The sequence below is a fragment of the Emericellopsis atlantica genome (genome assembly GCF_019669845.1).
Source record: "Emericellopsis atlantica unplaced genomic scaffold F5Z01scaffold_29, whole genome shotgun sequence".
Classification (NCBI taxonomy): domain Eukaryota; kingdom Fungi; phylum Ascomycota; class Sordariomycetes; order Hypocreales; family Bionectriaceae; genus Emericellopsis; species Emericellopsis atlantica.
In genome coordinates this window covers 281,821-301,134 of record NW_025764731.1, presented here as the reverse complement: position 1 = coordinate 301,134, position 19,314 = coordinate 281,821, and the positions used below count along the sequence as shown (strand labels likewise).

Here is a 19,314-nt window from a genome sequence, read left to right as displayed (position 1 = left end):
ATGATAGATTGATTGATAGATTGATTGATAGATTGATTGATAGATTGATTGATAGATTGATTGATAGATTGATTGATAGATTGATTGATAGATTGATTGATAGATTGATGATTGCCAGCGACCATCCGGATCGGCCCCTACTCCAGTCCCCTAGCTAATGAGTTGGGCGCCCTAACCTAGGGATCGTCACTAGCATCGTAGTTCGTGCGAAGGGGGCATTGACGCATGTTAAATTCTTTGCGAGATGGGGGGATGGCGTCAAGATGGCGCGGCGCACACGTTGTTTGGCCGTCCAATGACGCCAGGATCTACGAGCCCATCTCTGGTCTCACGGCTGGTCAACCGTCCGAGGCTTGCAGTGCTCCATGTTCGAGAACGAAGAGGATCGTAGTGTGACTCGTGGTGGCATCGGCTCATGAGCCGCCCCACAATGGCTGCCGCCGCTTGACTGGAGCGATCCGACTGCCAGCGAGGGGGCAGCACTGATCAGGAAACCACACACAAAAAGGCTCAATGGCCAGGCTGCTCTGATGCAGGCTGATCTGGCGACCCTGGCTGTCACCGAGGGCATCGTGGAAGATGGCGTGCAAGCCAAGCGTGTGCGGATGCGTGTGGCCGCAGGGGCTAACGTTAGGGTCTTGACTCTTGACAGCCGGGCAGCTCATGATAGTGAGAAGGGGGCGGCCGCAGGCATCGCAGTGTAGATTTGTCCATGCATTGAGGCATGTGTGAAGCCGTTGTGACTCGTCAGACGCAGGCAACATGGAATCAATCATCAGCCACAAGAAGAGGAGCACGTCCTTCCTCTGTGGTATGCGCGTGTACGGAGTTAGGGACGCTCAAAGTGCGAGCTCAGTCGCCGACTAAACTCGGGCCACGGTAGCTTGTGATTGGAAGAATGTGGTGTTGAATATTGGCTGATTTGCTGGAGGGACTGGAGGCTGGAGCAGCTGTCACTGTCAGCCGTCCGCCTCCAGTCTGTCTCCAGTCTCCGTCCGATCCTCGTGGCGGTGCGGGCCCTGCGATCGGTACAGACGTGCTCAACGCTCCATCATCGTGCAACGTGCTTCAGCTTGTAAGCCGACAGACTGCTCTGTTTCATATGCTGCCGAGAGTGAAGGGTTTGCGGCCATTTTTGGCCGACCTGCAGACATCTAGACTGCTCCTCTGCCTGCACTCGCTCCTACACAGCAAGTTGAGGTAAGGCGATGAGCGACCACCGTGCTCACCGTCTGCTCGACATGCAGCGACTGGAGCGTGAAACGCAATTCAGAGACATGGCAGAAGCACTAACACCGAGAAATGTCCAGGGGGGTAGGCCCCCAGCGACTCGAGTATCCAGTCGCTGGCCACGCATTCCCGCGCCTCCGTCCTCCCCCCCAAAAAGCGAGTGCGAAAGTCTGAATGAGGGTGCTCCGCAAAAGCCGCCCGGGCTGCGAGCGCTCCGGTCCCCTCGACTGGAGGCCAGTCGCTGCTGACTGATCCCGGGATCGAGATCGATCGCAACGCGTTGGAGAGGAAACACTGCCTGCTTCACGCCCCCGCCAGCCTGATCCAGCTGCAGTGCTCCCGGATCGAGCTTTACTGCGTATCGGTATCTTGCAGGCGGCCAGACATTGCTTTTTGGTTGAGCTAGTCGTTTCCTAACCCCAGTCCGTTACAGCGAAAAAAGTCCATTTCCGTAGGTACCTAGATGCCTGTCTTTACCCAGCAGATCTTTGCTATCAGGCTTTGACTAGCCCGTGCCGTGCGTGATGTGCATGCCTCCTCCATCAGGTCCCCTCCCAAGGTACTAAAACATGTCCTGCCCAGATCTGGTCCTTCCCTTCTGGCCCCTCTGATGTTCCTTGATGCTCCTTGTCCCTGTCACAACTTGGTACAGCTAGCAATTCGATTGCTCCATGAGGAACTTGCCTCTATCACCACTTTACATCACATTGAGCTACCATAACCAAACAACAGATTACCAACGACTACACTCGCCGTCGCCACCGCGCTAGTCGTCCAACAACAAAGTACATATCCTTATCAAAACACCTTGATCACCATGCCGAAGAGAGCTGCACCAACCACCGACACAGGCGCGAGAAAGATCTCCGCGTCTGATGTCTCGGGCATCAAGAAGGTTCGCGCTGCTGCTCCCCACCCCACAAGCGCCAGCCGTTGCTAACCTCTTCCCAGGCAGAGCGTTCCCACGAAGAGAACCAGGAGCGCGCCTACGTCGCCGCGTCGAGGCGCCAGGACCGCAGCATCGAGGCTCGCGTCCAGTCCGCCCGCATGGCGTCCGAGATCCACAAGAAGCGGACAGGCAAGGGCCTCCGCATCACCGAGGAGATTGTCCGCCGCGAGGAGATGTACGAGGAAGAGGAGGACGACCTGCCGCGCTCGCTGCGCCTGCTCAACCCCCAGATGCAGACCAGCTCGCCCGAGTTCAACGCACGGATCGAGGCGTGGATGACCAACAAGATGGCCATGTCCCAGTTCATGCAGCGCTCCAACGACGCCTGGGCGCAGAACCCCGTTAACCGGTTGTTTGCCCAGAGCTTCCCGGATGCGGGCGTGCACGCTCAGCAGATTACACGCCAGATGAGCCTCGGGGCACCCCAGCAGCAGACACAGCAGCCGCAGCAGCAGGCACCAATGCAGTCGCCGGGGCCTCAGTCCCCGCACTCCCAGATCCCCCAGTCACCCATGTCGCCTACCTTCCAACAGCCATTCCAGTCCATGCCGACGCACAACCACGAGCGTCACGACTCGGTCGCCTCGGCAGTCTCGCCGACTAACGTGGGCACCAAGGTCTCGCCCACACTCACGCACGACGCTTCCACGCCAGCGACGCCAGCGCCTCAGCCGCAGTTCGTTGAGGATGAGCCGCAGTCCATCTTCACGGCCGACCTGCCACCGGAGATGAGGCTGCTGATGGGTATGCCCAACATGGAGCCCAACCCGTACAGCCAGAACATCTACGGCCACAACTGGCAGAGCATGGACAGCGGCTTCTACGATGGCATGGCCGCTGCGCCCCAGAAGCTCGGCGAGTACGACCAGCCGCCTGCGGACAGCATGTTTGGCGAGGCCATGGGCGACGACGCCAACTGGCAGTACCGCACCGAGGAGCCCGCTTGGGACAGCTTCCTCAACGACAATGTGTGGTCGAGCCAGGAGTGAGGAGTGGCTCTTCAGTCATTCGCTCACTTTTTTTTCATTTTTTGACGATTACGAATTTCCTAGCACCGTTCACAGATTATTTTGACACTGCGAGACTACGGTCCGCCGGCCTAGGCCAACAATTCTCCTTTGAGAGAATCACGACGATACCCACGTTACCTCTTTTGGCGTGACGGCTGTGGGAGAGACGATTGCATACTTATCAGAGTTAATGAAGCAAATTCGGGTCGGCCATTGGGCGGAGTTTTACTTTGGGAGGACAATCTTTCACTGCTGCACACGAGCTTTTGGTGTTGATGGCGTTGCTACCCCCTCAGGCGTTTCGCACCGACATTTGAGTGTCGAGTCCGCTTATTATAGGACAAGGACCTTTTGATTTGATTTGGCATTTTTCGATGGATTCGTTGGGAGGCGGCAAAAACATGGTCGAGGGAGTTGAGCAAACATGATACCACCACTTGGAGAAGATGGTCGCAAGGAGGACTGTTTGGAGGCTCGCACACCGGAGGCCCCCCTTTTGAGGACAGAGTTGACTACTTAATGATATCTCTGCTCTTGAGAATGCTTGAGTGTCGTACTGAGTTGTCTTCGTAGGTGACTGATGCTCGCTTTCCGTGTTTCATGCAGGACCCTACTTGCCCTAGATGCTGAATTAGTGATCAGAATCCAATCTGCAATGCAGATACTGGTACGTCTTATCGATTGACCTCGTCGCCTTTGCCAGCCAGGGCGACAGAAATAATCATCAGCTTACGTGAGATTTGACCGGACACATGTGCCTCTTATTCAGTCGCGCGGGGTCACTCGCTCCCCCACAGGGAAATTTCCAGCGCCCCCACTAAAATTCCCTACCGTGACCTGTCATCCTGCAGTCCAGCGAGCGCCATCCGACTCATGCAGCCCAAACTCATTAGTATACAGGAGAAAAAAAATCTCGCGCATGCCAGATACCCTTAGTATATATCAGCAGGCGGCCTATTGGTACTATTACTTACTGTTCACGCACGACGTGACACACGCCATACGTCGCTCTTTCCTTCTTCCCTACCGCGCAACACTACACCATGTGTGGCGTCACGGCCCTGTTGGTATGTGCCTCATCTCACCTGGAGGAAGAAGACGGACAAGAGGTTGAGTGACTGACCTTTTCTCTAGTTGGGCGACACTTCGGCCAGCACGGCTGCCATTGATCTTCACAACAGTCTTTACTTCTTACAACATGTACGTTGGGGATGGGCGAGCGAGCGAGAGAGTGAGAGACAACGGCTGACCTCTTCCGCAGCGAGGGCAAGACGCAGCGGGTATCACATCAAATCAAGGAGGACGTCTGTACCAATGTAAAGGAAACGGACTCGTCGCCAAAGGTATGCGCGGGGAGACCGAAGACCGCATGATGGGACTGACCAGGCCACACAGTCTTTGACGAGGGCAAGCGCATACAGAACCTGCCTGGGTCCTCCGCCATTGCGCACCTGCGCTATCCTACCGCTGGCACGTCGTCGGCATCAGAAGGTAGGGTTACTCCTCTCCATGCAGTACGCTGTCAGCCATGAGGGAGCGGCCAGCTGATAGACCCTCGCAACCACAGCCCAGCCCTTTTACGTGAACAGCCCCTTTGGCTTGTCGCTGGCGTGCAACGGCAACCTCGTCAACAACGAGGAGCTGCAAAAGTACCTCGACCTCGAGGCCCGCCGACACATCAACACAGACTCGGACTCTGAGCTCTTGTAAGTCACCCGTCGTCCCTCACCCCCAAGGAAGAAGCAGCGGGCACCGCTGACCTGCCAGGCTCAACGTCTTCGCCCACGCGCTCGGCGAGCTTGGCAAGGCGCGCGCCAACGTCGAGGATGTCTTCAAATCGCTCCAGGACGTCTACGCCCGCTGCAACGGCGCCTTTGCCTGCACCGCCCTCATCGCCGGCTTTGGCATCCTCGGCTTCCGGGACCAGAACGGCATCCGCCCCCTGATGATTGGCGAGCGACCCTCGGAGACCAAGGCCGGCGCCAAGGACTACATGATGGCCTCCGAGTCCATCGCGCTGCAGCAGCTTGGGTTCAAGAACATTCGGGACATTCTCCCCGGCGAGGCCGTCTTCATCGAGAAGGGGGGACATCCTCAGTTTCGCCAGATTGTGAAACCCGTGTCGTACACGCCGGATCTGTAGGTCTCCTACCAGAGGTGTGATGAACCCCCGAAGAGAAAAGTGGCTGACCCCACCCCCTAGCTTCGAGTTTGTCTACTTTGCCAGGCCCGACTCGACCATTGACGGCATCTCCGTCTACAAGAGCCGGCGGTTCATGGGCTCCAAGCTGGCCAAGCGGATGAAGGAGACCATGAAGGACCTCGTGGACGAGATTGACGTGGTCATCCCCGTCCCCGAGACGAGCAACACGGCCGCCGTCGACATGGCCACCGAGCTCGGCAAGCCGTGCTCCAACGCGTTTGTCAAGAACCGCTACGTTTTCCGCACCTTCATCCTGCCCAACCAAAAGGCCCGCATGAGCGGCGTCCGCCGCAAGCTGTCGCCCATTCAGTCCGAGTTCAAGGGCAAGGTCGTCTGCCTGCTTGACGACTCCATCGTCCGCGGCACCACCTCCAAGGAGATTGTCCAGATGGCCCGCGAGGCCGGCGCCACAAAGGTCATCTTCGCCTCGTGCTCGCCCGCTGTCAAGCACCCGCACGTCTACGGCATCGACCTCGCCGACCCCAAGGAGCTCATTGCCCACTCGCGCACCGACGACGAAATTGCCCACATCATCGGCGCCGACCGCGTCATCTACCTCGACCTCGCCCAGTGTGTCGAGGCCTGCCTCGAGGCCCGCGTCGAGCCCGTCGTTGGCGGCATGGACATCACCGCCTTTGAGGTCGGCGTCTTCAACGGCCAGTACCGCACCGCCATCCCGGACGGCTACTTTGACCACCTGAGCTGTCTGCACGGTAAGAAGAAGAGCAAGAAGCTGCAGGAGGAGGGGGTGGGCGGCGGCAGCGACGCCCAGACACAACCCGTGGCGGCGGTCGTCAACGGTGGCCCCATGAACGTGTCCGCACCGCCGGAGACGCACAAGACGCCAGGGGAGAAGAGCGACATTAGCCTGCATAATTTTGGAGATGAGAAGTAGGGTACCCTCATGTCTTGAGCACTTGCGAGCGTTCATATAGAAAGGACGGGCGCCCGTGTGCGTCTATGATGTTCATCTATTCGCTGTTCTTCTATCCTGTATCGACTCCTTTTCATGCTACTACAGTGAAGCATGGCCGCTTTCGCCTTCTTGTCTGATCCCCCTTACTTCTTTTCTGAAGACCGATGAAACAATGCCCTCTATCGCTGGTTGTGCGCCGTTGTCGCCATGAGGCATGTTGTCCAAGGGACCGCTCTCCAGTGGACGGATGCCAGGAGCCGGCGGCACTGTGTCAAATGTCATGCCAAGACCAGGAGAGTAGTTGTCGAGGAATTGCCCGTCTACTATAGCTGGGCACGCATATCCTGGGCATGGGACACTCACCATATCGGGCGTGTCTTGAAATACGGACACTGGTCCAGAGGCCGTGCCTGGCATGAAGCTGTTGGAATCAAGCAACCCAGGAAGAGGATGGTCGGTAAACCCATGGTTGCCGTCCCCGCCCAGGCTTGAGGGGGAACAGGACGATGTCCCCAGTGTCAGATCACACGGCGCGAACGCCGTATTGTAGCTCGCCAACTCAAGATCAAGCGTGGTCGGCTGGTGCAGCACTTGATCAAGCAGCAGTGCCTGTTGCATCTCGTCCGGTCCAAAAGGACTCCATCGAAAGTTTTCAAGTACTCCCTCTGTCGAAAACAGACCGTCCATCTTGGCTTGGCGCTTGCTGCTCGTCTCTGCGCCTGTTGGTTCAGACTTACTTTGGCCATGTGCGCCTCTCTTCCTCTTCTTGGTCATGGTCTCGCTAGACTCTGTGCGCGGGTCTCCCGTGGGCACGAGCTTCACGCTGCGAGCACAGTCCAACGACATCTTCTCGAACCACTTGCTACTCTGTGGATAGAGCCATGGTGGCATGTCAATGTTGTTGTTCTGCTTCGACGGGGGAGGGCTAGGCACGACAGGCGCAGGCTCGTGGCGATGATGGCCACTTGCGAAGCGAGCTGATGACCGAGGCGGGCCGTTGGATCGGAGTATCAATGACGGTGGTACACTTGGCGGTGGCGGCTGTGCGTAAAACATTCGCAGGTGTTCATTGTTGGAGGGGAAGCCGCTGAAGTGGTACGTCTGGCCGTGGGAATCCGCAATGGGTTGTGTAGGATGATGGATAAAGGAGGACGTCGAGCTGGCGGAAGAGTAGTTGTATCCAAAAGCCTCCAACGTGTGGTTCTGAACCACGCCTGGGCCTCCCCAGTCTCTTGGTAGATATTGGAGGCTTTTGTTGCCTACTGGCAGAGCATTCGAGAACTGTTGCCAAGCAAGCGGATCTGCGTATTCTTGCACTGGTAGTGACTGTCTTTGCTGTTTCCTTGCAAAAGGCTCCTCCTAGAAGCGTGAAGTCAAGGAGCTCGGCAGAGCCATAGTCAATACTGGCTGGCGTGTTGTCGCAATCTCTGTGTTGCTCTCATGGGCGGCCTTGTTGTGTATGTCCTTCTGCGCTGTGTACATAGTACTCATTTCGGGAAAGGAAGGATCCCCCTTTGAGAAGGTTTCCATGTGGAACTTCCCAGAGACGCCTACCTTTTAAGACTTGGCCGGAGTGCCCAGGGTCACCTTGGAGGTCTGTTTGCTTGGTTTCGGAGAAGGTGGTTTCTCGACGCCGGCTGAAGAGGCCGTCAAGGGGGCCGAGCTGCTTTGCTTCGATTTGGCCTTGGCCTTTGCGGATGCTAGTGCTCGGGCGGCTTCAGAGCCCGATGCAGCGAACGAGACGTCGTAAAGGCCTCGAGGCATGCTGCTTCTTTTATCAGTACTTTGATCCCGGTACTTGAGTGAAAGGCAGGCGGGTCTGTAGTTGGGAAAAGTGAAGACGGCGAAGAGAAAAATCTGTTGCGATCTTAGAGGAGACAATAGTGGTGATGCTTCGTTCTAATTTCATCCCCTTTCTAGGTGACACTGATGGAACTTGAGCTATTTATATCTTTTCTCCTGCGGAGAGAAATAGCAGAGAAGCCACAAATGCGCTGTACGAAAATGTGGACCAGGAATGATCAGACGAGAATGCTACGAGGCTTGAAAAGGTCGACAGCTCGTCTGGTGCCCATCGATGCTGGCGGTTCTCTCGAGGTGTCGCACATTCAGGGGTAGACGCCCAACTCGGTTTACTCGAGAACAACAAGTTCCGGAAAAGGACGGGGTGCGCCAGGGCAGCGACTCTTCTCAGACCAGGCGCACAAGTTCGTGAATCGTGACTGTTCTTGACAAGCCCTATGGGGTATCTACTCCTCTTCCTCGTCTGCTACGACCTCCTTTTTGGCCTTCTTTTCCTTCTTCTCCTTCTTGGCCTTCTTGTCTTTCTTTGATTTCTTCTCCTTCACATCGCCGTCTTCGCCAGTCTTGTCCTTCTTCTTCTTTTTCTTGTCCTTCTTGGGCTTGGCCTCTAATGACTCTCCGTCCTCAAGTGGCACCGCCTCTGAGGGCTCCTCCTGAGCCGCTTCAGGCCCGTCGACATCCATCGCATCACCATTCTCCTGCGGCTCCGTCTCATCAGCGACTGTCTCCTCGACAACCGCCTCCGCAGCAGCAGGCTCCTCATCCACGGCCTTCCCCCTTCCGTTCTCCCGCCTCCCCTTGACGGCCACCTTGTTTGCGCTCACCGTACCCTGCGCAGGGACATCGACCTCCCTCATCCACACCTTCCAGTCGCCCCTCCTCGTCTTCCACATGTCGCCCTTCCACGACCGCCACACGCTACGTCCCATCCAGCTGTTGCGCAGCTCCGCCTCCATCTGCCCCAGCTTGTCCATCACGGCCTCCTTCATGTGGAACGGCACGCTGCGCTCCTTGCCCTTGCTAGGGACCTCGACGAGCGTGGTGAGGATGTTGTGGCCGTACTGCGACGTAGCCAATACGCCAATGTGGGGGAGCACGAGGGTGGAGGTGAGGGTCTTGTGGAAACCAGGGTTGTTGGGACAGGGGGTGTTGAACGCCGTGGTGAGCACCGTCACCGCAGGCATGGACGCTTGCGCGAGCTTGAGCAGCTGCGCACCTGACAAGGCGAGCAGCGCTTCCTGCACGCCCTTGGCCGGACCGGGGATGGAGAAGAGCGTGGTCAGTAGCTGGGCGCCGTGCGACTGAATGGCGTATTCGTTGCGCGCCAGCTGTGTGGCGTCCTTCTTATTCTTCTTGCCGTCTACCTCCGACTCTTCGTCCTGTAGGAGGCACAGGGTGCGGATGAGATCGGCGGGCTGTGGGCCACAACCTTCCTTGAGGCCCTTGTTGAGCTTCTTGACCTCATCGTTGAGCCCGCGCGCGACGCAGCGTTCAAACAGCGTGCGGATGACGTTGTAGCGCGTCTTGCTCACGAGCTGGGGGATGGTGGGCTCGATCTGCGCCACGGCCTTCACCAAGTCATCCTTGCCGAGACGGTTCAGCACCCGGATCGCCGGATAGCAGGACACGTCGTTGCGGACGTAGCCTTGTATCCGCGGCAGGAAGATGTTCTGGTTCATGGCCTTGAAGACCTTGCCTGGTGCGTGGGTGATCAGCGTCTCGACCAGCCGCGAGCCGATCTGGTCGTATACCATGCCGTTGATGAACTCGCTCGCCTCCGACGACTCGTCGCCCAGCGACTTGGGCGCGTCGGGCAGCAGACGGAAGAGAAGCGTCGGCTTGTGGTCCTCGGATTTGTTGAGGGTGAGGTCTAGCTCGAGCAGGAGCTGCAGCGTCGGGTTGCCGATGGGGTGTTTCGCGAGGACGCGCAGACTCGTGGCGTCGACGTTCTCCATCGAGTCCGAGATGATCTTTTGCACAGCCATGGTGAAGCTTGCCGGCACGACCCGGGGCCCGTGGTTGGCCTCGTCGGCCGCCGCCGCGCCCGCCACGGAGACGTTCTCCTTCTTCTTGCTCTTCAGCAACGTCTTGGCGGCCGCATCGTCCAGTGGCCGGCCCGACAGGACCAGCAGGAGGACGCGCAGCGTGTGCGATGCAAATCGGTCCGTAATCAGGAACGCTAGGCTCCCCTCCAGCTCGTCCAACGTCTCGAGGAACAGCGACTCCATCGACTGCGCGGGCGAGACTTCCGCCCCGTTGCCGCCCTTTGTCGTGTCCACCACAAACGGCACAGCATCACCGCCCAGGTCCTCGCTCACGGCGCCCGCCGACCGGAGGAACAGCGCCTCACAGCAGTGACTCGCGAACCGATGCTGCACGAGACTGAGAAAATGCCCCGCAAAGGCCGCAAAGAGCTGCTTCTTCTGGGCCGTGTCCGCCAGCTGGATGAGTCGCTCCATCAGGCGGGAACAGCTCTGCGAGGACGCAATCTTGAGTTCCTTGCCCTTGGCCTCGTTGAAGACGGAGGTGATGAAGAGGCCGCGGTCGTCGGGGCTGGGGAACTGGTTCAGCTCCAGGAGTTCGTCGGCGTGGCGAAAATATTCCTGTTCCTCCTCGTTCAGCATGCCGAAGAACTCGGTCTCGGGGGCCTCTTCGTGGTGGAGCGAGTCGCCATGGAGGTCGACTTGTTCTGGGTGGGCGTGGGCAGGTTCATCGTGGTCGAGATCCTCGCGGCGCGAGCGCTTGGAGGCATTGGCGGCCTGTTGGTCGTCGTTGCGCTTCCGCTTGCGCTCTTCGCCGCGCTTGGTACGTGGCTTGGGCATTGTGGGCGGTTGAACCAAGTTGCTCGGGTTGGTGATGAGGTGGGAGGATCTCCTTCTCGCTGTTGAAACTTTTTGATGGCGGGCTTATCGATAAGGTCCACCGTGATGCATCACTACAGGGTAGGCTGGCATGCACCACCACGAAGAGCCATACAAGCACTTTGCGCGCAAGCCATCTATTCATAGTCTATCATAAGTCATGTCTAACGTCTATCCATACAGCTCCATGCCCACCGTCTCAATCGCCTTGATAAGACCCTCGACCGTGCCCGGCTGCGTCTGCCAGTTGACCACGACGCGGAAGAAACTCCCCCTATCACCAGGGGCGTAATCGACCATGAATCCACGCGGGATGATCTGGTGCACGATATCCGCCGTCATCTTGGTGACAGCCTCCTTGTCAGAAGGCACATCACCGCCGCCCGGTCGGTAGTAGAAGCAGACCTGCAGGCACGTCGGCATGTCCTGGCTGACGAGCTCGAGGCGCGAAGACGCCGTCACCTGCTGGTACAGGTGGGCGGCCATGTCAAACGAGTGGTCGACCTGTCGCTCAAAGCCCGCCGTGCCGTGGTACTGCCACGCCAGGGCGAGTTTGAAGCTGTCGGCGCGACGGCCGCACTGCAGGGTCAGGTCCGCCAGATCCCAGACCTCGCCGTCGCCGTGAGAGTGGAACAAGTAGCCGGCCTTTGTGCTGTTGGCCTTGTTGAAGATGCGCACGTCCGGGCCGAGGAGGAAGGAGCACGTGCTGGGCACGTTCATCATCTTGTGGGGGTTGATGGTGATAGAGTCGGCGAGGTGCGAGCCGGCCAGGTTGTGGCGATGCTTCCGCGAGAAGACGACGGGTCCGCCAAAGGAGGCGTCCACGTGCATCCACAGACCGTGCGCCTTGCAGATGGCCGAGATCTCCTCGAGGGGCTCGTAGGCGCCGCGGACGGTGGTGCCGGCCGTGGCGTTGACGTAAAAGGGGGTCTTGCCCTCGGCCTTGGCCTTGACGATCATGTCGTTCAGCGCAGACGGCTTCATGCGGCCGGCGGTGTCGGCAGGGACCGCCCAGACGGCGGAGCTGCCCATGCCGCAGATCATGGCGCTCTTCTCGACCGAGTAGTGCCCGCTGACGGACGTGAAGACGACAAAGTCGTGCTTGTTGCCGCCGGTCGCGCACTCGGGGAACAGCGTGTTGCGCGCGACGACCATGGACGTCAGGTTGGAAGAGGATCCGCCCTGGCAGGTGAACCCACCCGCGTGAGGTCCAGTCAGGCCAAACATGCCAGCCAGCGCGCGCGCGGTGGTCTTCTCGACAATTGTCAGCGCGGGCGAGACCTGGTAGACGTGCAGGTTGGTGTTGAGAACCGAGAGGACCAGGTCAGCGATCACGCCCACAGGCGTGTTGGTCGAGAAGAGCTTGTCCATGAAGCCCTGGTCCCAGGTGTTGACGCTGTTGGCGAGGATCTGCTCGATCCAGTGCAAGATGCCCTCCTTGCCGCGACCCTCGGCAGGGAGCGCCACATCCAGCTTCGCAGCCAGCTCGGCGGGCTTCTGGTAGTCAACCAGGACCTGTTGCGCCTTGCCGGTGGTGGGGTTGACGTAGGCGTTGCCCGTGTGTTTCTGGGCAGCCGCGTTGTCGGCGTTCTTGATGAACGGGATGATGAGCTTTCGCACCTCGGACAGCAGATCGTCTGTTTCCTCGGCACGGTTGAGCTTCAGACCGTTTGAGAGGGGGTCGTGGGGCGCGTGTCCGTTCAAGATGGCGCTCAGGGGGTCCTCCTTGACCTCGGCTTTGGTGCCAGGCACTTCGTCCTTGACGCTGTCGGTACACTCGTTGGCAATGGAACCGTTGCCGTTCATCTGCGCGATGCCGTTCCCAAAGGCAGAAGCGTTGCCTTTGCCATTGATGAAGGAGGATCCGCCGTTACGCCCACCAACGCTGGGGCCGCCATTGCTCATGTTGTTGTCCAATGCAGGCATTTTGTGTGTATTGTGTATGAATGTGTCTTGGGTGGTGTACGCTAGGTATGCGGTATGTGTATGTAAACGCTTGTGAATCAGTTGTATATGTGCGCTGAGAAGGAAATAACCAAGAAATCTACTCTTTTGCTGAGTGAGGAGGAGAGACGTGCAGCACGAAAAATCGTAGGATTTCGAGGATTCACACGGCTACTTGTATTACCACCGAATCCCCGGATGAATAATAAGAAGAAACAGTGGAAAAGTGAGCCATTTCCTCTCCACATCCAACCGAGCCTTTCCCCCGTAATGTTAGCGCGTATGTCATACTGCTCTCTTGGCGAACCAGATGGTCTTTTGTATGCGCCTGCGCAGTCATCTGCCTTGTCCAAACCGATCCGCAGGGGGGAATCGGCCGCTACTACGGGGGCGAAGCGGCATATGCCATGCCATGCGGTGCAGCGTGTGCCGGCTCGTCGTGACCGACGCCGAACGGGAGGCGTTGGAGGACGGAGTGTCATCGTCATCTCGCTGCCTGCTGGATTAAGTGTTGGGGAATTTGGTCGAAATGCAATGTCAGGTTCCTCAATGTCGATTCGGTCATGCCTTTTGATCCTTGTGCGTTTGCGCGTTTTCACGATCCTGGCCAGGGTATTTTCGTGCTGTCAAAGTGCGATTTCGCGATGGGGCTGCTTTCTCTTCCCCGCGTCGTCACGATGCTTGGCAGCGAAGCGCATGGACACGTCGATGCTGTAATAGGACCAGCAGTCCAATCAAAGTGAGTCGAATTTTGGAACCTTTCACGATGGCTCATGGCACGGCGGATCCTGATAGCCGTCGAACTATTCGCTTCGCAAAAGGAGGACGTCGCTGTCAGCCATATGCCTACGATCGTCATCGGATCTCACGCTGGTGGGCCCTCGCATCCACGCCAATGGTGTCGAAATCCAGGGTCCGAGTATTCAGCAGAGCGTGTTTATCGCATCCCTCGTGTGTGGGTGCATTGTCGATCGAGGAGGAACAGTCGGTGCACGATATCGGAGGCATGTCAGCCACCATTCAGCTTGAAACGTGCAAGGCGTGAATGTGATGGGCGCGCCGATGCTGCATGGAGGTTGCGTCGAGGGTACAGTAAGATGGGCTTACTGTGTCCCTCTCTCCAAAAGAATGGATCCTTGTGCCAAGGAGAGCTTCAAAGTCCAGTAAGTAGCACAAAGGGGGAAGACATTAGAAGAGAAGGATTTCTGAGTCGTCATCTGTCCACATCGTCAAAAGATTGGGCGGTCGCCCTGAGGCAGCTGCAGCGGGAAGGAAAGAGCATCTGGGAGCTCCTTCCCTCAGTTTGGCAACAAGCATGACTGCGTTGACACATTTCCCAAACGTCACAAATCCCCTCTCTTCTACACTCTCGCAAAAGGCAACCCTTCGAGTTGTTACGCTATCACAATGGCTCTATTGCTAACGAATAGCATCTCGTTTCTCATATCTCGTCATATCTCAACAGCCACCAACGCCTCGCTTCAATCATCAGTTTCCACTGTCTTTTCCCAGCACGACTGCCCACCGCTTAGATGATGTCGTGATCACACAGCTTGCCGTGGCCGGCCCCAAACAAATCGCGCGACTCCATCCACGCGAGGCCCGACGCGCGACCCTGCAGGCTTCCCACGGACGTCTCGTTGACGGGCGTCTTGGGGATGAGCTCCTTGCCATCAATGGCGAGAATGGACAGGACGTGCGCGGCGGCCTTGGCGTTGGTGGTGATGGTGTCGGGCTCAATGTTGTTGATGTCGTCGCATTTCTACCAAATGTCAGTATGAAGCATTTTGTGAGGAAGTGAAGAGATGACCTGGTGGTAGCAATCGTCCTGCGCGGCGCCGGTGCCGGTGAACAGACCACCGACGGGCTTGTTGATGACCTGCTGGAAGGGCACGTAGTCTGTCCCGCCCGTCAAGCCGACGGATGTGACCTCGAGACCCTGCTCCTCAAAGTGTTTGACAAACAGATCCTCAATCGTGTCCGAGCCGGGGGCACCACCCGGTCCCGCGTCCGAGGCGTCGCCGTCAAAGACGCCCCAAAACCCACGGCCCACCATGTCAAAGTTGAGATAGAGCAGCAGGCCGTTGATCTCAGGGGCCGTCATGTTGTTGACATAAAACCGCGATCCCCACAGGCCGTTCTCTTCGGCTCCCCACCACGCGAAGCGCACCTTGAGGTTGGTGCGGAAGTGCGACAGGCCCCTGGCCAGCTCGAGGATGGTGGTCGAGCCGGAGCCGTCGTCGTTGATGCCCGCCCCGGCGACGACAGAGTCCAGGTGGGCGCCCAGCATGACCGTGTTCTCGGCGTCGCCGCCGTTGGTCTCGAGGATGACGTTCTGGGTGATCTGCTCCTCGATCAGCTGGACAATGGTCGTGTGCGACTCGACGGTCTCGCCGCCCTGGATCCGCGCCTTGAGCGCCTGGCCGGGCTCCTGGTCAATGAGCGCAGCAGGGACGTAGTCGGGGCTCGGCATGGACAGCGAGCCAGCGGTAAGCTTGGCGGGATCCGAGTTGTACAGCACGACAGCGACAGCGCCTGCGGCCGCGGCTGCCCTGACCTTGCCGGCAAAGGTGGTCGCATCCGGGCACAGGCCACGCTCCACGAGCACAATCTTACCCTCGACATCGCCATAATTGGCGGCGTCGCAGCCATCAGCGCCGTCGGGGGCCAGCACCAGCTCCGCGGTGACACCCTCCTCGGGGGTGCTGGGGGTGTAGGTCAGAGCGACGGTGCGGTAGGACTCATCGCCGACCGAGACGTCGGCCGCGGTGGTGTTGGTGAAGAGGGCGGGGAAGTCTTGCTTCCAGGCCGTGAAGCCCTTGAGCTTGGAAACCTCGCCGTAGATGTAGTCGACCGAGGCGGCATAGCCCGGGTAGCCAAAGGCACGGTTGCCGCCGTTGGCCTCGGCAATGTCGTAGAGCTTCTGGAGGTTGCCGAGCAGGCCCTCCTCGGTGATGAGCTCTTGTAGCTTCTCTGACTCGACGGGCGGGTGGCATTCCTTCTTGGCTGCAACGGCCAAGGGAAGCAGAGCGGCTGCCGTGCTGAGCTTCATGGTGATAGTGTCAGTCGCCAAACGATCTAAGATATGCTGGGTCGGTGGCCTGCCGGGGAATGGAGAGGCCAGGACTCTTTAAGGACTTGAACTGGAGGTGAGAAGAATTTCTAGACTTCAAGGAAGCTCGCAGTCCATCCAATGGGGAGGACGCCGTGTCCTGGGGATCTTTTGTTTCTTGGCTGGTGCATGCGTGCTTGCGCGTGCGGGTTATCGAGCTTCCCTATGCGGAGATGTCTCCAGGCCAAGCCATGCCAGGCCGCCTTTGCGGTACTTGAATGCGGCCTACTGAGCGCTTTGGAGAAGTTCTATACGTACGTGCCTGGAATTAAGGTGGAAAATAAGCGAGATATAAGGTAACGCCCGAGTGCGGGGGGCAGCCACCACTTGTCGGCATGTGCCGGGGTCCTGGCATTAGTGTTGAGGTCATTTTTGAGCTTCATTGAATCTTGCTTGGTATGAAAGACTTGAAGTTTGGGTGTGATCATGATTTCGAGAGTCTCGTATGAGTGTCGCCTGTTGCGAATATCGCTAATGATGGTCTGTTGGCTGAACGACAGGGGCTACCTGGGACATGGAGGCTTAGATCGATGCTAGCGTTGGCATTCATGAAGAACCACTATGTTCAGACATGACAATCGATGGCTTAACTTGAGGAGAGTACATGTAAGTTCGTGTTTGAGTCATCGCCAATTGGATACATTTCTAGCACCTTGTCAGGACCCTGGATAACGAGCCCTGATTATTGTAATCCATGGCAATGTACCTCAGCGAAAAGCGTCTAGTCATGCTATTTGGGGGTACTCACGAGCCTGTGGACGTATACAAGGCATTCTGAGCATAATATCGAGTGAGCTGGGCCGGCTTGCGCAGCCTTATCCTTCATGTTCCCTATTGAAGTTCCCGGACTTGGGCGATCTCGGCATCTGGCTTCTCACGCGAAGACACTACTCTGCAGCGGTTTATTGAGGTAGTGTGTCCAAAGTAAAAGTGCTTCTATTCTAGCCAAAAATTAATGCTAAGCCCTTGTCCATGAACCCGCCTGATATCTACGTGTGGTAACCCGAAATTCATCTCCCGTGTGAAGGAAGCTCCTGAGGAACCCCATACCCAGAATACCCCGGCATTTCCACCGGGGCCATCTGTGTCATCATCGGCTGGCCAGGCGGCGGACTGGATCCCGTAGTCGTCGAGGCATATCCCGCAGGCGCCCCTGCGTACCCCTGCGGCTCATAGCTCTGTGTCGACGGTGCATAGTAACCGCTCTGATACCCCTGAGGCGGCGACCCAGCATAGCCCGGCTGGTCACCCGCGTACTCGGATTGGCGGTAGGGTTCCATGCCGGGCGTGGATTCAGCAGCGGATCCGGCCGACTTTTTCTTCTGGAAGCGGATGAACCAGATGGCAAAGGCGATGAGGAGGAGGAGGGCGACACCGCCTATGGTACCACCCACAATGGCCCCTATGGGCGTGCTCCCTCCGCCGCCCGAGTTCCCACCATTGTTGTCTTTGCTGGCGTCATTGTTGCTGTCGCTGCCCCCCTTATCCTTGTTCGAGGTATCTCCGTCAGAGCCTGGGTTGCTGGCATCGCCTCCATCCACGCTGTTCTCGTCGTTGGGAGTCGCCGTCGCTGTGTTCTCGGTGATGACCTTGGTGACGGTCTTGATCTTGTCGTCCTCCTCCGTCGTCACTGTCGTCGTGCGCGTGAGCGTGCTGGTGATATCGGGCGAGAGGTAGAGCGACGCCTCGCCGGACAGCTCGCCCCTCCCGCAGCGGAAAGCCGTGAGGGTGTCGGTACCCGAGGTGAGAAAGCCAGTGACGCAGAAGGGATAGTCGCTTACACTGCCAGCGTTCAGCATGAACACATGATCCTCATAAGAAATTTCGTGGCCAGGCGCAAACTCACCAGCAAGTGACGTCCGGGTTGGACGTCGCCGACGCAGCGCACACCGGATCGGTGCTGTCCTGGCAAGTCTGCGGGATGTAGCTGCACCCAAATTTCCCGTCGCTCGTCGTGCATGCCTCCTCGCACATGAGGGCGTCCCAGTCACTGGCGCTCGACGTGAGCGAGTACCACGCGCAGGTCTCCATGGACGCCTGCCTGGCACCCAACAGCGGCGGGCCGATGGTGGGCGCTGGAGGCGCGACGCCAAAGCCCTCCAGGATGGCGGATGAGGCGAGCAGAGCCATGATCAAGCGTGAGCGATTGCAATGGGGCCAGAGCTACGGCGGACGGCGATCTTCAACAAGCAGCACAGGACACGCAGGATGCGCGGGCCAAGAGTGCGAGGGGAGGACTGGAAGAAGAAAGGCGTCGCGACCGACGAAATGTGTGTGCGTGCCGTCGCATGGTGTACTTGTCGTTGATTAGTCCCCCTCTCTTTTGTTGTAGGACGCCAATCTGACGATGCAGGGGTTTTCTATGCAGGCGTCTTTCAGCTCTGTGGATGCTCCATGGCACGACAGTAGCCTGTAGGAATCTACAGTTTACTTTGGCACTACCACACGAATCGTACGGGAATCGTATACGCGGCAAAAGTCTTAGATACGAGTCGTACCGCATCGACACGATTAGTCGTAAACAGGTTAAAATTCCTACAACCTCCTCTGAGCAGGTTCCTTGCCTTACTGGGACACGCGCGGGTGCGCGCTTGAGCCGCGTTTCAGGGTGCTATTTCCAGGCGCGCTCTTTGCAAGCAATCCAGCTTTGCTTGAAGAACCCAGCGCCTTTGCAGCGGAAGACGAACGAAATGCGCAATTGTCATTAGGCGCGCTGGCGGCTGATCGGCAGGAGACGAAGCCTGGTGGTGGATGGCGCTGGACATCCTCATTGGAGCTTGAGGAGACGATGGATTTTAGGGCTGATGGGTCCATCTGCATGCGACTCGTCCTCATCTCGGGAGCGGCATCCCAGTTTCCACAAGGCTGATTGCTTGTTGTTGGGTGGATGTAAGAGACTAAGAGTTTTGAAAGATCAAGATCAATGCAACGGAGATCATGTTGCTCTTAAGCTTAGCTAAAGAGAATGAATTAGATTTGTCCCTCTTCGACGTTTTACTGATGAGCTTTCCCTGCCCCCGAAGCAACCAGGAAGTGTCGAATCTGATGCTGCCGTAATTAGCGGACAGCCACCAGACGCGATTCCATGGTATCGACTGCAGCCAAGAAGCTGCACCGCGTTTGCGCAACGGCTGAAATTTGGGCTGAAGGTGCGCAACTGCTAATTATGTAGTACGCCTCAATTTGGCCTGATACCTCGCGTATCACGGGCGGCAATGCTCTCTCAGCGGAGGCGCAGTGGCTGTCGGAGGCAACTCTGCTCGACGATTGCACGCAGTCAGCATGG

The 19,314-nt window shown here is 57.9% G+C and overlaps 7 protein-coding genes across 7 annotated transcripts; 2 read left to right on the top strand and 5 right to left on the bottom strand.

Annotated features, from left to right (window-relative positions):
* Nucleotides 1–1,847: 1,847 nt before the first annotated feature.
* Nucleotides 1,848–3,274, top strand: F5Z01DRAFT_300472 (uncharacterized protein). The gene is made up of 2 exons (XM_046258876.1): nt 1,848–2,125; nt 2,182–3,274. The coding sequence occupies exons 1-2, from the start codon at nt 2,048–2,050 to the stop codon at nt 3,166–3,168; spliced, it is 1,065 nt and encodes a 354-aa protein (XP_046115140.1). The 5' UTR covers nt 1,848–2,047; the 3' UTR covers nt 3,169–3,274.
* A 754-nt stretch (nt 3,275–4,028) lies between these two features.
* F5Z01DRAFT_753092 (amidophosphoribosyltransferase) lies at nt 4,029–6,287 on the top strand (the record flags this gene model as incomplete). Its single annotated transcript, XM_046267086.1, is given in 7 exon segments — nt 4,029–4,256; nt 4,324–4,389; nt 4,451–4,532; nt 4,585–4,680; nt 4,757–4,895; nt 4,957–5,313; nt 5,333–6,287. The coding sequence occupies 7 exon segments, from the start codon at nt 4,233–4,235 to the stop codon at nt 6,285–6,287; spliced, it is 1,719 nt and encodes a 572-aa protein (XP_046115139.1). The 5' UTR covers nt 4,029–4,232.
* Nucleotides 6,288–6,347: 60 nt separating this feature from the next.
* F5Z01DRAFT_692629 (uncharacterized protein) lies at nt 6,348–8,072 on the bottom strand (the record flags this gene model as incomplete). The annotated part of the gene is made up of 2 exons (XM_046266192.1): nt 6,348–7,667; nt 7,896–8,072. The coding sequence occupies 2 exons, from the start codon at nt 8,070–8,072 to the stop codon at nt 6,408–6,410; spliced, it is 1,437 nt and encodes a 478-aa protein (XP_046115138.1). The 3' UTR covers nt 6,348–6,407.
* A 417-nt stretch (nt 8,073–8,489) lies between these two features.
* On the bottom strand, nt 8,490–10,965 carry F5Z01DRAFT_664282 (armadillo-type protein). The gene has a single exon (XM_046264087.1). It carries the CDS (start codon nt 10,931–10,933, stop codon nt 8,558–8,560), a length of 2,376 nt encoding a protein of 791 aa, XP_046115137.1. The 5' UTR covers nt 10,934–10,965; the 3' UTR covers nt 8,490–8,557.
* A 178-nt stretch (nt 10,966–11,143) lies between these two features.
* On the bottom strand, nt 11,144–12,778 carry F5Z01DRAFT_628071 (pyridoxal phosphate-dependent transferase; the record flags this gene model as incomplete). Its single annotated transcript, XM_046261573.1, has 1 exon — nt 11,144–12,778. One exon carries the CDS (start codon nt 12,776–12,778, stop codon nt 11,144–11,146), a length of 1,635 nt encoding a protein of 544 aa, XP_046115136.1.
* A 1,561-nt stretch (nt 12,779–14,339) lies between these two features.
* On the bottom strand, nt 14,340–16,122 carry F5Z01DRAFT_299083 (uncharacterized protein). Its single transcript, XM_046258871.1, has 2 exons — nt 14,727–16,122; nt 14,340–14,678 (listed from the first exon to the last, which is right to left on the bottom strand). Exons 1-2 carry the CDS (start codon nt 15,966–15,968, stop codon nt 14,445–14,447), a joined length of 1,476 nt encoding a protein of 491 aa, XP_046115135.1. The 5' UTR covers nt 15,969–16,122; the 3' UTR covers nt 14,340–14,444.
* A 776-nt stretch (nt 16,123–16,898) lies between these two features.
* F5Z01DRAFT_299656 (uncharacterized protein) lies at nt 16,899–18,018 on the bottom strand. The gene has a single exon (XM_046258873.1). The coding sequence runs from the start codon at nt 17,825–17,827 to the stop codon at nt 17,039–17,041; it is 789 nt and encodes a 262-aa protein (XP_046115134.1). The 5' UTR covers nt 17,828–18,018; the 3' UTR covers nt 16,899–17,038.
* Nucleotides 18,019–19,314: the final 1,296 nt, after the last annotated feature.